Genomic DNA, 16,014 nt, shown 5'->3' with positions numbered 1-16,014 from the left:
AATTATTAGCAGCAAATCCACTTTCCCCAGAGGATCACATCTCACACAAGGCGAGGAGGGGGTTTAACCTTCAAAACTGCCTTCCACAAGAAAAGAAAAACAATTTAAATGACGTAAAGCGGACAACTTATACACGATGGGAGTTTTGTTAGTGTGTTCACGAGGCTGCCAACTTGCTGTGTTATGGTTTATAATGCGGGTTCACGGTGCTCGGTCTCGTCGCTCCGTGAGCACAGAGCCTGATGGCAGACGAGGAAACCACCACTGCCACCGCGCACACGGTCATACAGATGGCCATCGCGATGCTTCCCTCCGCTGACAAAAATTAAGAGATTCCATTCGGGAAAGATAAAAAAAGAAAAAGACTCGTGCCCGTGCGCTGCCAAATTATTCTTAGTTCGCGTCGGCATTGAAATCCGCTGAGCCGTACAACGTGAATGTTAACTTGAACCGAACTGCGCTGTAAACGCAAGATGAGCAATTTGCGAAACGTATAATCAGCAAACGCAAAATTAAATTATAAATCTTGTTGACAGTGTAGCCCTGGCTAAAATGTGAAGGTATTTTCGAGAAAGCATTATAACATTGTCTCAAAGCCTTGCTTTGTTGCATTACATTTACCAATTTTACATAAAAAAATATGTTTGCAATAATGAATAAGCAAACATTGGATGTACAGTAGTAATCAGTGATATTCCTCTTATCTGTATACCAACTCATCGACACTCCTATTATCTGCAACCAAGAAGCCATCCATGGAAACTCACACTATTCGCATGACAATTCATCCCATGACGCGCGACTTTGCAACGGAGAAGAGGAGCGAGGTGGAAATGTATTCTCTTGTTTGTGTTTATCTGTGCATCATTGCTCGGATAAAACGAGTCATTTACCCTCCCCCTTGGAGTGTCCCCATTTCCCAGGGCTTGTTCCCAACTTAAAATCACCAAGAAGCTCGCGATGAAGCTACGATACCACGTCCCTTGCCGCCACCCGTCGTCACCGGGCAAATTCGTCGCCCCCCCCGATGTAAAAACGCGCAGTGCGGTGGCCCCGTTGCCCATTTCCCCCTGTGCGATGAAAAACTCCAACACGTTTGAATATTCACCTGCAGACGACTCGACTGGGAACACGCGCATCGGCAAACATTGCCCCATTTTTGCAAAACTATTTTCAGACTATGTCTATGAAAATATAGTGCCTTGACGATAGCCTCGTGCGAACACCAAATATACTCAATTATTACGACTAAATTCTATCAAACTGTGCTTCGTGGATTTCAATGGGTCACCTCTGCACACGTCTGGCTTAAGGTTGTAATAATTCAGACGAAGACTATTTGCAAAGATTCCATGTATAGCCTTAACAGACTGTTGGGGCAAGTGCCGTTAGCGAGCACCACTGAAGGCCGGCACGGCACACGAGGGGACGGGTGGCCAACACCACGCCGGGCTGCCTTTGTCTCCCTAGTGGCGAGGTTTACACACCGCACCAGGTACTCATATGAGGTTGAGTCGACCGAGGAGAGAAGGCCCAGGACAAGTCCAGGTATAATTGTCACTGGTGTTGGCCGCGAGTGGGAATCGAACTTGGGTCGAACCAACCGCTGCGCCACCGCTCCACCACAAACAAACACCACAAACAACCACCACAAACAACCACCACAAACAACCACCACAAACAACCACCACAAACAAACACCACAAACAACCACCACAAACAAACACCACAAACAACCACCACAAACAACCACCACAAACAAACAAACACCACAAACAAACACCACAAACAACCACCACAAACAAACACCACAAACAACCACCACAAACAACCACCACAAACAACCACCACAAACAAACAAACACCACAAACAAACACCACAAAAAAACACCACAAACAACCACCACAAACAACCACCACAAACAACCACCACAAACAACCACCACAAACAAACACCACAAACAACCACCACAAACAAACAACCACCACAAACAACCACCACAAACAAACAACCACCACAAACAACCACCACAAACAAACACCACAAACAACCACCACAAACAACCACCACAAACAAACACCACAAACAACCACCACAAACAACCACCACAAACAACCACCACAAACAACCACCACAAACAACCACCACAAACAAACACCACAAACAAACACCACAAACAACCACCACAAACAACCACCACAAACAAACACCACAAACATCCACCACAAACAAACACCACAAACAAACACCACAAACAAACACCACAAACAACCACCACAAACAACCACCACAAACAACCACCACAAACAACCACCACAAACAAACACCACAAACAAACACCACAAACAAACACCACAAACAACCACCACAAACAACCACCACAAACAAACACCACAAACAACCACCACAAACATCCACCACAAACAACCACCACAAACAAACACCACAAACAAACACCACAAACAACCACCACAAACAAACACCACAAACAAACACCACAAACAAACACCACAAACAACCACCACAAACAACCACCACAAACAAACACCACAAACAACCACCACAAACAACCACCACAAACAACCACCACAAACAACCACCACAAACAAACACCACAAACAACCACCACAAACAACCACCACAAACAAACACCACAAACAAACACCACAAACAAACACCACAAACACCACAACAAACAAACACCACAAACAAACACCACAAACAAACACCACAAACACCACAAACAAACACCACGAACACCACAAACAAATACCACAAACAAACACCACAAACAAACACCACAAACAAACACCACAAACAAACACCACAAACAAACACCACAAACACCACAAACAAACACCACGAACACCACAAACAAACACCACAAACAACCACCACAAACAAACACCACAAACAAACACCACAAACAAACACCACAAACAAACACCACAAACAACCACCACAAACAAACACCACAAACAAACACCACAAACAAACACCACAAACAAACACCACAAACAAACACCACAAACACCACAAACAAACACCACAAACAACCACCACAAACAACCACCACAAACAACCACCACAAACAAACACCACAAACAAATACCACAAACAAACACCACAAACAAACACCACAAACACCACAAACAAACACCACAAACACCACAAACACCACAAACAAACACCACAAACAACCACCACAAACAACCACCACAAACAACCACCACAAACAAACACCACAAACACCACAAACAAACACCACAAACAACCACCACAAACAAACACCACAAACAACCACCACAAACAACACCACAAACAAACACCACAAACACCACAAACAAACACCACAAACAAACACCACAAACAACCACCACAAACAACACCACAAACAAACACCACAAACAAACACCACAAACAACCACCACAAACAACACCACAAACAAACACCACAAACAAACACCACAAACAAACACCACAAACAAACACCACAAACACCACAAACAAACACCACAAACAAACACCACAAACAAACACCACAAACAAACACCACAAACAAACACCACAAACAACCACCACAAACAACACCACAAACAAACGCCACAAACAAACGCCACAAACAAACGCCACAAACAAACGCCACAAACAAACGCCACAAACAAACACCACAAACAAACACCACAAACAAACACCACAAACAAACACCACAAACAAACACCACAAACAACCACCACAAACACCACAAACACCACAAACACCACAAACAAACACCACAAACAAACACCACAAACACCACAAACACCACAAACAAACACCACAAACACCACAAACAAACACCACAAACAAACACCACAAACAAACACCACAAACAACCACCACAAACAAACACCACAAACAACCACCACAAACAAACACCACAAACACCACAAACACCACAAACAAATACCACAAACAAACACCACAAACAAACACCACAAACAAACACCACAAACAACCACCACAAACAAACACCACAAACACCACAAACACCACAAACAAATACCACAAACAAACACCATAAACAAACATCACAAACAAACACCACAAACAAACACCACAAACAAACACCACAAACACCACAAACACCACAAACACCACAAACAAACACCACAAACAAACACCATAAACAAACATCACAAACAAACACCACAAACAAACACCACAAACAAACACCACAAACACCACAAACACCACAAACACCACAAACAAATACCACAAACAAACACCACAAACAAACACCACAAACAAACACCACAAACAACCACCACAAACACCACAAACAACCACCACAAACACCACAAACAAACACCACAAACACCACAAACAAACACCACAAACAAACACCACAAACAAACACCACAAACAAACACCACAAACAAACACCACAAACACCACAAACACCACAAACAAACACCACAAACAAACACCACAAACAACCACAAACAACCACCACAAACATCCACCACAAACATCCACCACAAACAACCACCACAAACATCCACCACAAACAACCACCACAAACAACCACCACAAACATCCACCACAAACATCCACCACAAACAAACACCACAAACAAACACCACAAACAAACACCACAAACAACCACCACAAACATCCACCACAAACATCCACCACAAACAAACACCACAAACAAACACCACAAACAAACACCACAAACAACCACCACAAACAACCACCACAAACAACCACCACAAACATCCACCACAAACAACCACCACAAACATCCACCACAAACAACCACCACAAACAACCACCACAAACATCCACCACAAACAACCACCACAAACAAACAAGTGATTTGTATGCTCTCACAATGCCCTGCCTGATGGAGACCAAAGAATGCGGACAGGTGACAGAGGTTATTTTCACCGTAATGGCAGCACCTGTCATCCAGCCTTCAATGAAACTAAAGATAAAAATATATAAATGACCAAGACTTCTCACTTCTCAGCCAGCGAGTACTGAGAACTTGATTGCCGCTCGGAGTAAAAATATCGTCGTGCATGATGAGTTCATTATTCTCCACGAAGTAACTTCAGACGGTGCAAAGGCTTCACTGACGCAATCATTTGCAAAAAAATCCAAGACCGGGCTATTCTCCGGACAGCCCCCTTTGACACATGCGAGCTGAATGTCTGCCTCACTCTGCCATCCCACTGGCAGACTAACGCTGGCAGGGCAGGTGCTCCCCGCCACAGTCAGCTGACACTGGGGGGTGCCCTCTGAAACGTTTGAGAAGCCCCGGCGCAAACGAAGGCGGCTCTATTGAAATCGAATCACGATGATGATCGTAGCGCGCAGGATGGAGAGCGATGCACGAAGAAGGACGCTCACCAGAAACTGCAGCCTCTGTCGCTCCGTCTCTGGGGTGAACTCTGACGATATCGAGATGATCTCTCCTCCCCGGATAATTATTGCCCTGGGAGCAGCGAGGGAACAGAAAAAAAAACCCAACAGTAAAAAAAGCAGAGAAACGGCACATTGCACACACACACGCGCACATGCATTAGTAACACTGGGATATCATTTAGCCAGGAAAGCCTCACCAAGTCCGTAAGAAGATCTGGTTTTGAGATATTTTGACAAAACCTGTTGAGGGAGTGTGTGTCACGTGGGAGGACACTCGGGCACGCAGATAAACACAAAAGCATACGAGGGGCTAAGGCTGAGGGGCCCACACGGATGGGTTGACGAGCCCACCTGCTGCGCTGCCACATCATGATCATGTCACACCCCACTGCACGGTTGGCTACGTACGGCGCGAAAGAAATTCAACATACGTACGTGGGTACATACGTGTGCCACCACCCCCAGTCCGTATCTATATAAAAAACATTGCATTCCTGTAAACTGTAAAAGTGTCGAAGTTGATGTTCATGAATGTGAATTGAAATCACGATACCAAACTTAAAATCATGATTCTGTTGTGCGGTTATGTGGCCAGGCTCATTCTCCCACTCCCCGGTGAGCCAACGCCATTGCAATCAGTGCGTTGTTAAAACGCACGCACAGTGCTCCTGGGCTGTGTCAGGTGGTGGGGGGGCCTTAACAACATTACGTGGGATGACCCCAAAATCTATTACGAACCTCCAGTTGATGTGCATTTAGGATTTTCAAATTATACGGGGAAAGTCAAGAGTCTTTCGGAAAATTAATGGTAAAAAAAACTTACACCAACTTAAAAGTTACATTAGGCTTATTCTTTAAACAACGTTATATAGCCGCAAATTGATTTCACATTTGTGAGTATCATTCATTACAACAACTTTACTCCCGTCTGTGCTTTGAATGTCAACTGTTCAAAAGCGTGGGGCGGCCGCTCCGAATCTCCCCGGCCGCACACACAGTGGCACAAAGATCACACGCGCAGCAAGCAGAGAGCGATCGAATGCCGTTGCAGAGAGCGATCGAATGCCGTTGCAGAGAGAGATATTGCCGCAGGGGGTAATTACAAACAGAGTGCTGAATAAATCCATGGCAACACAGGCATAATGCCCAGCCACTTGTGTTTTTGTCGGCATGGAGAAAACCCCTTTGGAAGGTTTGAATTTCACTGCTTGAACTTTTAATTTCCCGAGAGACGGGAATGACTTTGCATAACGAAGGCCCGTGTAGTCGTGACTTGCCAACGTGAAGCTGCCCTGTGCTCACCCACCAATTCGTGGATTAACAGGAAACCTTTCATGTAAAGTACGACTTATTACGTAAATTAAAACCACATTAATTCTTTATTGTGTAACCTGCTCTGTACGTGAATCTGCACCGTCGATAAAAGACTTTGAAATAAGAGATGATTGGGGCGGTTGCCAGTGGGATTAGACAGTTAATAACAACAACGACCATCCAATTATAATTCTGTGTAAAGGAAACACAGCTCTCATTTGCATTCTTATAGTTCTCGTGTTAATATTTTTGTTTCAACAATTTACAGTTGAATGCAGACGCAGCTGATAGTGGCCCTGACCTGCGTAATATTCGCACAGGCCGTTGCAGGTCTACGGGAAAATGCCTCGTGCTTTTCTCTTAAAGGTTATCAAGGCAAAGCCTAAAAATGGGTTGTCTTGCTGCAGAGTTTCAGGCACGGCAACATTTCAAAGGGCAAGGCAGCCAAATGCATTATTCTGGATGAATGAATTCTGTTATCAAAATCCCCTGTCGTCGCCGCCTGTGATAGAATTCTGCTTACATTACAATGGCTAATTTTGTTTTATGGCATTGCATTAGCAGTGGTTCAAAAATAACCAAAAAAAAGCTATGCATTTTTACATATTGCCGACAACACAATAGGGATACAATTAGGGAAAAGATGACAACCCCGGGGGGAGGATGCACGTACATTGTTCATCCAACTTTGGAGCAAGAGACTATGAATGGAAGTATTAACCGATTGAAAACAATAATTAGAAAGTTGCATTTCACACACAACTAGAATTTTCTTTTCGACATTTAATTACTGTCAATGACACGCGGTTATTTCCCCTGCATTTACCAACATATTAATTGAGACATTCGGTCCATTCATTGAGCCCAACATATTTGCAACAAAATTAAATTTGCTCATGCCAGCGATGTGACGTCTGCGCTGCACATTTGGCGCCTAATCAACAAAAGCAAAAACCTTCAAAAGACTTTGCAATCAAAACATCCAATTAGAATGGCGCTGGCTCGTTGGCAGTCACGGTTGGCCCTTGGCTTAATAATCTCTACAAAGGGGACAAGCATGAAACATCTTCCTTGGAAAATATTTTTTCACAAAGGACAAAGTTAGCGGAACACGACAGTGGACGTTGGATGGACTACGCACGCGCGCTGGAACGTAGAGCTTCGTGTTTTTCTTTTTCCGGCTGCAGCAGCCGTTGCCTGCAGTCTAAAGGTCATTCTCGTGATAATGGGAGAAGCGGAGATTGGGAGGAAATTATGAGAGAAAACACCGAGAGAATATCTCGCAGAACCCATGGGTTATCTGTTACCGCGCAGAAAGTAATTTCCTACACAAAAGACGATATCGCCACGGACAGTGATTATTCGTGGCAATCAATGCACGGCATTCCCCCCCTTTTTTTAGCTAAGCAGGACCACAAGCGCTGGGAAAGTTTTAATATAACGTGATGGTGAGGACTTGAGTAGCAGCCAAGAAATGCAACGCATTTGAGAAGACCGACTGATGAGACAGCAGTGAAATATTACATCGCTGGATCATGAAAGATTCTGACAGCTTGGGGTCGGGCCGACATTCAACAGTGAATTGATCATGGCTGCTGATGATTTACCGTTTCTATACACGTGTATCACTACTGTGTCAGGAGTGTACGAGCGTAGGGACATATGACGTTACTACTGTGTTGGCTCTGCACGGGTGCTGTAGGTGGGCGTCACGGAGGTCGCGTCAGGCCGTGACACTCTGCGTGAACCCGACAGGACACGTGACCGGACAAAGGGGGGCGAGGGGCCCCAGGGGGGAGCTTGGGGGTCACGTGGCTGGGGGCCCAGATCTTCCTGAAGGATCTGGAAGGGGGGCGTGGCCGAGGGCGGGGCCAGCCACGTCGCAGCAGTTATAAGCGGGGTGTGAACAGAGAAGCGCGGCTGTTCAACCCCAGGATGAAAACGCCATCAGCGGTCCTCGAGTCTCCGATCTTTGTCTGTGACCAGGCAGCCCGTTAACCTGCCCTGGTCACGTTATGTAGTATTCATTCCCCGAGTGTTAGTTAAATTAGGAACGGTGGTCACCACCTTATGAATAGTGTTCACGTTGGTTATTTTTTTTTCTACCTACGTGACTTTACCGAAAGAGCCAGAGTATGGATTCCTGCAGTCACGAAAGCTTCAAATCAAGATCAAATCAAGATTCACGTTGGTTGTTGTGTTAATAAATAGTGTTGCCTCCAAGTTGAGTGTGCGCCTCAATTGAACCCATTACACACGTACAACGATAATGTAAGAAAAATAAATATTTTTTTCTGCAGGGCCTATGCTATGAGTTTTAACACCTATGGTGTATGCATGTAAAAAAGCAATCAAAAATACAAGTTCAATATTTGCCATGCCTGGACCTGTCTTCATAAAAAAAACCTCAACTAAACATCTATACTGCACTAAACATATATATTGATCAGCTAAACGTTTACGACTCAGCTCAACGTACATCACAAACAGAAAGTGAGCAACGGCACAACACAGGCTCCTGCTGAGTCCTCAGTGGCGTTGCCACTTGTGCCGGAACACGAGATCTAAGATAACCTCGCAAGCATACGCATTTGTTTCAGTCGTCCAAGACCTCTCTCCCTTTGAAGTGGGCACTACAGAAACATGTTGCGAGCTACCCCATGGAACAGGCAAACAGAATAAACGACGAGCGATGACGCGGAGGCCTGCGTCGTCAGATAACTGCTGGAAGGAGCTGCTCCCCGTGGGGAGGAGCCGTGTTGGTTTTGGAGGTTGTTTGAGCATCCTTTAGCACCCTTTTCAGTGCGCAGGGCAGGTTCAAATATCACTTGCCACTGATGGTAGCCATGGGTATGTATGTATGTATGCATGTTGACCTTCTTTCCCGCCGTACGTAGCCAACCATCCTAATAGGAGGTGCTGGGGGAAGGACAGCAAACTAAACACAAAGCAATTCTAAAGAAATTAGTTTTTAATCTAGACTATTTAAACAGTGCATAGCTCCAGTGGCTTCCTAATATCGGAAGGAAGCGCATTCCAGACAAGCCGCAGCAGCGCATCTGAAAGTGTGTGATGTGGTGACTGTATTTGTTCGATAGCCAGCCAAAAGCTGCCGCTGCTGCGCGGATGACCAGAGTTCGCGTGATGATGGTTCATGCTCCTTGACGAGATCAGCTGTGCCACTCCTCCACCATCAACAGCAGACCCGCAGGGAGGTGCAGCCCTGCAACTGCCTGGTCACTTCGCTGTTGGCAGAAGCGCCTCCATGAGTAGGCGCTATTGAGAGCTCTTCCGCAGGGTATTTTGGCCTACTCTTCCACGTTGGCCAGTTTGACAGATGTCGGAGTATCCACACTTTACCACACCTCAACGCAGAATATCCTTGGGTTTGATCTACCATGAAGCTCATGGTCCACCCTAAACCGCATCCACTGCACAAACCATAGCAACAGATGCGGATACCTGATGCACAAATAGAAAATTTAAAACTCTACAGCAGTGTGCGACTGTGGTAATCCAGAGCAGACCGTGCAATGTATAACGACGCAACGCCCGATCCACAAACACGAAGGAGACATCGCGGTTGTCTGGGTTTGACCACGTGACTGAAATTGTAGTCGTTGCTTTGCATCTACATCAGCAGCCGTACGACAAGAAGACCGCACCACATGCAGCCTGCCACTTGCCTAACTGCGGCGTATATCCACAGGCGCACATCCGGTTCATTCATAATTAAAATACGGTTTCTCAATCAATCCACAAGAAAGTCTTGTAATTATCAGACACACGACCAGAGGTGTATGTGCGGGCCCAGAGAGAGCACAGTCTGAAATGTCTTGTAAAATATTTCAGCTGCGTGAAATGAGTTTGCTTCTGCGTTACACTTATCACGTGTACAACCCTCGTCAACTCTGATTTCAGCCTGCAGTGTTAATTGGAAATTGTGAAAGTGAATGCTGAAAAAATGAATTAGCTGACAATGCAGAACATTTGCATATTTAAATTGCAAACGTTTTAGCATAGTATATGTACCGGTAATGTGTAAAATTGGTTTGTGGTATATGTATGTGTGCATATATATGGGGAGCGGTGGCTCAGTAGTTAGCACGCTGCACTACGAACCCGGTGACCCCACTTCAATTCCCGATAACGGCCAGCACCAGTGACGATTATATAAACCGGTCTTGGGCCTCCCCTAGGTCGAGTCAGCCTCAAATGACTACCTGGTGCGGTGTCTAAACATCACCAATGGGGAGACAAATGCGGCAGGGCGTTGTGCTGGCCACCCACGCCCTCGTGTTGCCGTGCCGGCCTTCATAGGTGCTGCTCGCTAACAGCACTTGCCCCTTCAGTCTGTTAAGGCTAGACGAGCGATCTTTGTCTTTGTGTGTATATATAGGATTCATATACTGTATATAGGAATCATATATATATAATTCATACCATCCAGGTGGGTGGAGAGAGAGGCACACAATTGGAAGATTGCGAGTTCACAATCCTGGTTGGGGGTTGACTCAGCCCGTCATCTCTCTGGGGTCGATAAAATGCTGACCTCTTTTGTGGGGAAGTCGGCACAGTGGTCATCCTGTGGATAATCTTGCCTCTGCCATTGGAGTGTGGAATTGACACCACTGGCTCAGGCCAGTAAATGTGAGATGACCATCACCTCAGGAAACCACTTTGACTTTTGATCTAAACAAGAATATTATTGCAATGTTTTTTGCCACACTTTTATATCCCTGTTAATTTCCATCTTTCTGTTTTACACTTTGTTTGCACATATAATTAATTATTCTTGGAATATTGTATCCAAAAGTTTCGTTTGACAACAAGGGGCTTCCATCAATGGATTTCACCAGGAAATATAAAAAGACTGAATGATGAGGCCCTGACTGGGACTTGAACCGATGACCCAATGATGGTATGTTGAATTACTCTATGAAGCGAGCACGAGTCCTTTTTGTTCATACCACGTGGTGGGGCGAGCCAACATAGTTTTTTTCTCACAGAAAACAAATATATTGTTTAAAAATCATCACGAGAATGAAAATGAGATGTTTCATTATTGCAGACAAGTCCAATAATTTTATGATTCGTTACCCGAGAAATGTGATGCATAAAAAAAAAGCTGCCAAGAGGCTTGTGTTGTGTTACTGTAAATGGGCCACTGAAAATAAATATCAGTGGGTTTCTTTGGCAGTGATTTGAGGGAAAGCAACCTATGAACAACGTTGAACTCTACAGAAATCACGACGGACAACGCAGAAGAATCGTGCTGCGGAGTTCTGAGGGAGGAACCAAGTGTGCGGCGCTTTTTATGTGCGTGGCATTAGCTCACGTGACTGTGAAGGCGAGTAGAGAGAAGCGCACAGCGCAGCCGCGTGCACAGCCCTCGCAGTCGTGATGCTGCTGCTGCTGTCACCGTGCTGCACTCCCCATGTGTTTTCAGGTTTGCCGCGTGACGCTTCGGGTTGTGACGCGTGACGGTAAGCGTTGTGCTGCGTGACGGTACGAGTTGTGCCGTGTGACGGTTCAGGTTGTCAATGGCGTCCAACACCGAAGTCAACTTTTTCTTTTAAAAAAATGGCAGGAAACAATTTTTTATCAGATTTTAAGTCGGCATAGCATGCGCTAACCTACGAGTCATTAAACTTTGTTGATACAACGATCGCTTATCTCCGGTTTCAGAGGTAGGTAGGGGGGGGGAACGTTGAGGGTGAGAGGAATGGAGGAGGCAGGCCGAGCCCACGGAGCCGAGCGGCGCTTGAAGTGCTGCGATGGGAACTGAGCTGGGAACTGAGCTGCACTGGATAATCGGGGATTCAAACTCACGTTCTCATCAACCGAAGTATGTATGTATAGTATGCTGAACTTCTTTCGCACTATACGTTGCTAACCACGCTAATCAGAGGTGTGGGGGAAGGACAACAAACTAAACGCAAAACGTAGTTTCTAAAGAAATTGGTTTTCAATCTAGATTGAAAAGTGCATAGCTCCAGTGGCTTCCTAACATCGGAAGGAAGAGCGTTCCAGACGGCCACAGAAGCGCATTTGAAAGCGCGCGATCTGGTCACCATCTTTATTCGATGACAGACCAAAAGCAGCTGCGAAGATGACCAGAGTTCGCGGTTTATGCTCCTTGAAGAGAACAGCGAGGTGTTGTGGTTCATTTGTGACAAGAACTTTGTGTGTTGCAATGAGTGCGACCTCATAATGTCTTCGTTCGGCAACCGGGAGCCAATGCAGCTCAGCGAGCACTCAACGGACACGGTCGGATCTTGCAGTACCCATCTCGACACTTGTATGCATGTTGAACCTCTACCGCACCGTACGTAGCCCACCGTGCTAATCGGAGGTGTGGAAGCCTGCCGCTCTACGGGCTGTACTTCCTGGCTGGTGCTGAACAATGCGGGGCCTACAGAGCCTCCGTCTCAGTTCCCGCTGGCGGAGAGAGGACCTGCGCACTAAAGGGCCAAAGTGATTCACGAGATACTTTTTGGTTCGGCCATGCAATGATCTGGCCGAATTTGTGTCTAAAGACCCTTCCCACCACCCAACACAGCCGAAAAATGTAATTGATCGTGGGGACAAGCGCCTGAAATTATCCTCGTTTCAGCCTCACCGGCGAGTTGAATGACAACTTCTCAAACCCACGCGTTAAGGAGCGAGGCGTTTGTTCATATTTGCTTGGGTAACATTTGCTGCAAATGTCTGGGTCTCTTCTTGAATTACATTACGCTTCATGATGTTACCACACCACTGATTTGTATTGTGCCGGACAGCGTATGTCTGAAATCAATATTCAGCGGAAATAAGAAGCATGAGGCAAGACGCAGCCAGAGAGATTCATCCCAATGGTTCATCCCAATTTCCGCTAAAAATACTCGGCTAAGACAGAGTTCTTGGGAACAGGAAATTGACACTTAATTCGAATTAATGACCAATTCCCCTTCGCTGTGCGAGCCGATCGAGTGCAAGAGATCACACTGCGAGGATTTGCCAGGGGGAATTTGTTTTCTCTCCAAGGGAGGCGATCCATGAACAGCGAGCGCCGAGGGCGATCGAGTGACTCAAGACTGAAAATGAGAACCAATGCAAATTAAAGCAATGTAGTTGGGCACTGGGTCGGTCACTGATATCCGCCCCTGAATGTTTTCCTTCACCGTGAACGTTCTCACGTTCTCACACATCAATGTACACACAGTCCCTCTCACCTTGTGCGCACGGTATGCATGCGTGTGCGTTGAACTTATTTCGCACCGTACGTAGCCAACCGTGCTAATCGGAGGTGCAGGGTAATGACAACAGCACTAAACACAAAATAAGTTAGAAAGAAATTAGTTTTCAATCGAGATGATTTAAAAGTGGCTTCCGAATATCGTAAGAGCGTTCCAGACGGCCGCAGAAGCGCATCTGAAAGCGTTCGATGCGGTGACCACCATCTTTGTTCGATGGCCACTCAAAAGTCGCTGCGAGGTATGAAAGGTGAGAGTTGCCTATGGCACGTAGCAATGTGCTGCCTATGGCTGGTCAACTTGATTTTACGTGATAATCGCGATTGAAGGGAACAGATCTCCACTACGCTTTAAAGGGTGTCCAGGACAGCGGCGTTAGCGAGCGCCTCTTTGGACAGCGAAGGGGCAGTGGGATGGCAACACAAACAGCGTGGATACTCATGACCACACCCACACCGGCCACCCGTTTAGGGCTGCATGGACCTATGAGAAGCGCAAAGGGTCGCTGGCCAAGATTAATAACAGAGCGGCAGCCAATGAACGGACCGCATTCGAGACGACGTCGACCGGGGAGATGGAGCGATGGGGTGGGCACCTGGGGTGCGGACGCTGGGTGGATCGTTACGTCGTGTGGATTAAAACTAAAACGAAACTATTTTTTATTTCACCAGGTAGGGTCCACTGAGCTCTTTTTCAGAAACGACCTGGCTATTACAAATGATAGCTCAACTACGTGGCTTATCACGTGCACATATACTGCTGTAGCTAAACACTCTGAATGCATGACGTCGATTATAAATCCACGCGACCATGGGGAGAAACAGACACACAAACTCCAAATATACAGCAGCAGGCGTCAGGTTCGGGATCGAACCCACGACCTCCTGCATACGAGGCGAGGTAGTCAACATCTCCTAGCCACCATGGCTGATGGACAACGCCCATGAGGAGGTCGGGAGGGCCCCACCTGCTGTCGCCGGCGTTGGCCACGTAGAGCTTCCCCAGCATGAACATCACGGTGAGCGCCGTGCAGCCGCCCGGCACGTGGGACTTGGTCTTCTCTCGCTCGATCTGCACGTCCTGCGCACAAACAACACCCCGGCGGACAGCAAGCGCTGTTAGCGAGTAGCACCTACGAAGGCCGACACGGCACACGAGGGGGTCGGTGGCCAGAACCACGCCCGGCCACCTTTGTCGGTTCCGATGTTTACGTACTGCACAAGGTACTCATTTGAGGCTGAGTCGACCTAGGGGAAGCCCAGGACCGGTTCAGATAATCGTCACTGGTATCGAACAGGAATGGAACAGGAATCGAACTCGGGTCAACAGGTTCATAGCGCAGAGTGCTAACCACTACACGACCGCTCCTTGCAGATACCCACGCACGCACAGACACCTATGTACCACTGCACTGACACCACACCTTACATCAAGCAAGCATAGGATGGTACTCATATTCACCAGTAGCTCTGAAAAAGCAATCATCCACATTCCTATGGCAAAGACTCTTGCCATAGGAAGTTTGTTCTCCTTCCCCCGCACCTCCGATTATAAAAGTTGGTTACGTACGGTGCGAACGAATTCAACATACACACATATAAAAGCCAGTTTATCTAAAGTCAACTGCAGACATTCCACAAAGCGGTATTCAAATTATTGACCCAGAGCGATGATGGGCTGAGTGACCACCGATTTAGACATTGTGCAAAGTTAAACTATAAAGTACACAAACGGCGGTGGGCGCACGCCTGCAGCCCATCACTGTGGAGGTGGCAAGGGTTGGCGGATCACACAAACGTTGCTAAACTCCCTTCCCTGTGGGCATCGAGACGTCATACCCTGGCTTGCCAGGACAAGGCGGTACAGCAAATGTGGACTAATCTCCATCTGTTCCGACTCTCTACGGATTGCGTTGCCCACTCCATGTCTGGGTTTTCTCCGGGTGCTCCGGTTTGCGACCACAATAATTGGCTGAAAACATCTTAATTTAGCTGCACCTCCACGTGCTAGGGTTTGTTCAGTTTCATAAGATTTCGTTTTCGCGAATGACGC

At 46.5% G+C, this 16,014-nt stretch overlaps 1 protein-coding gene across 1 annotated transcript in view; it reads right to left on the bottom strand.

The window, feature by feature from the left end:
• Window positions 1-16,014, bottom strand: part of LOC144729276 (protein phosphatase 1H-like) — an 86,788-nt gene that overhangs the window by 28,185 nt on the left and 42,589 nt on the right. Inside the window, exons 5-6 of the mRNA XM_078609422.1 lie at window positions 14,930-15,042; window positions 5,399-5,483 (exon numbers count right to left, since the gene is read on the bottom strand). Coding sequence (XP_078465548.1) covers window positions 5,399-5,483; window positions 14,930-15,042 — 198 coding nt within the window. The remainder of the gene's footprint in view (window positions 1-5,398; window positions 5,484-14,929; window positions 15,043-16,014) is intronic.

The sequence above is a fragment of the Lampetra planeri genome, chromosome 32 (assembly GCF_965212315.1).
Source record: "Lampetra planeri chromosome 32, kcLamPlan1.2.h2, whole genome shotgun sequence".
Classification (NCBI taxonomy): domain Eukaryota; kingdom Metazoa; phylum Chordata; class Hyperoartia; order Petromyzontiformes; family Petromyzontidae; genus Lampetra; species Lampetra planeri.
Note: the sequence above shows the minus strand (reverse complement) of the source record. Positions and strands in the feature narration are given on the sequence as shown.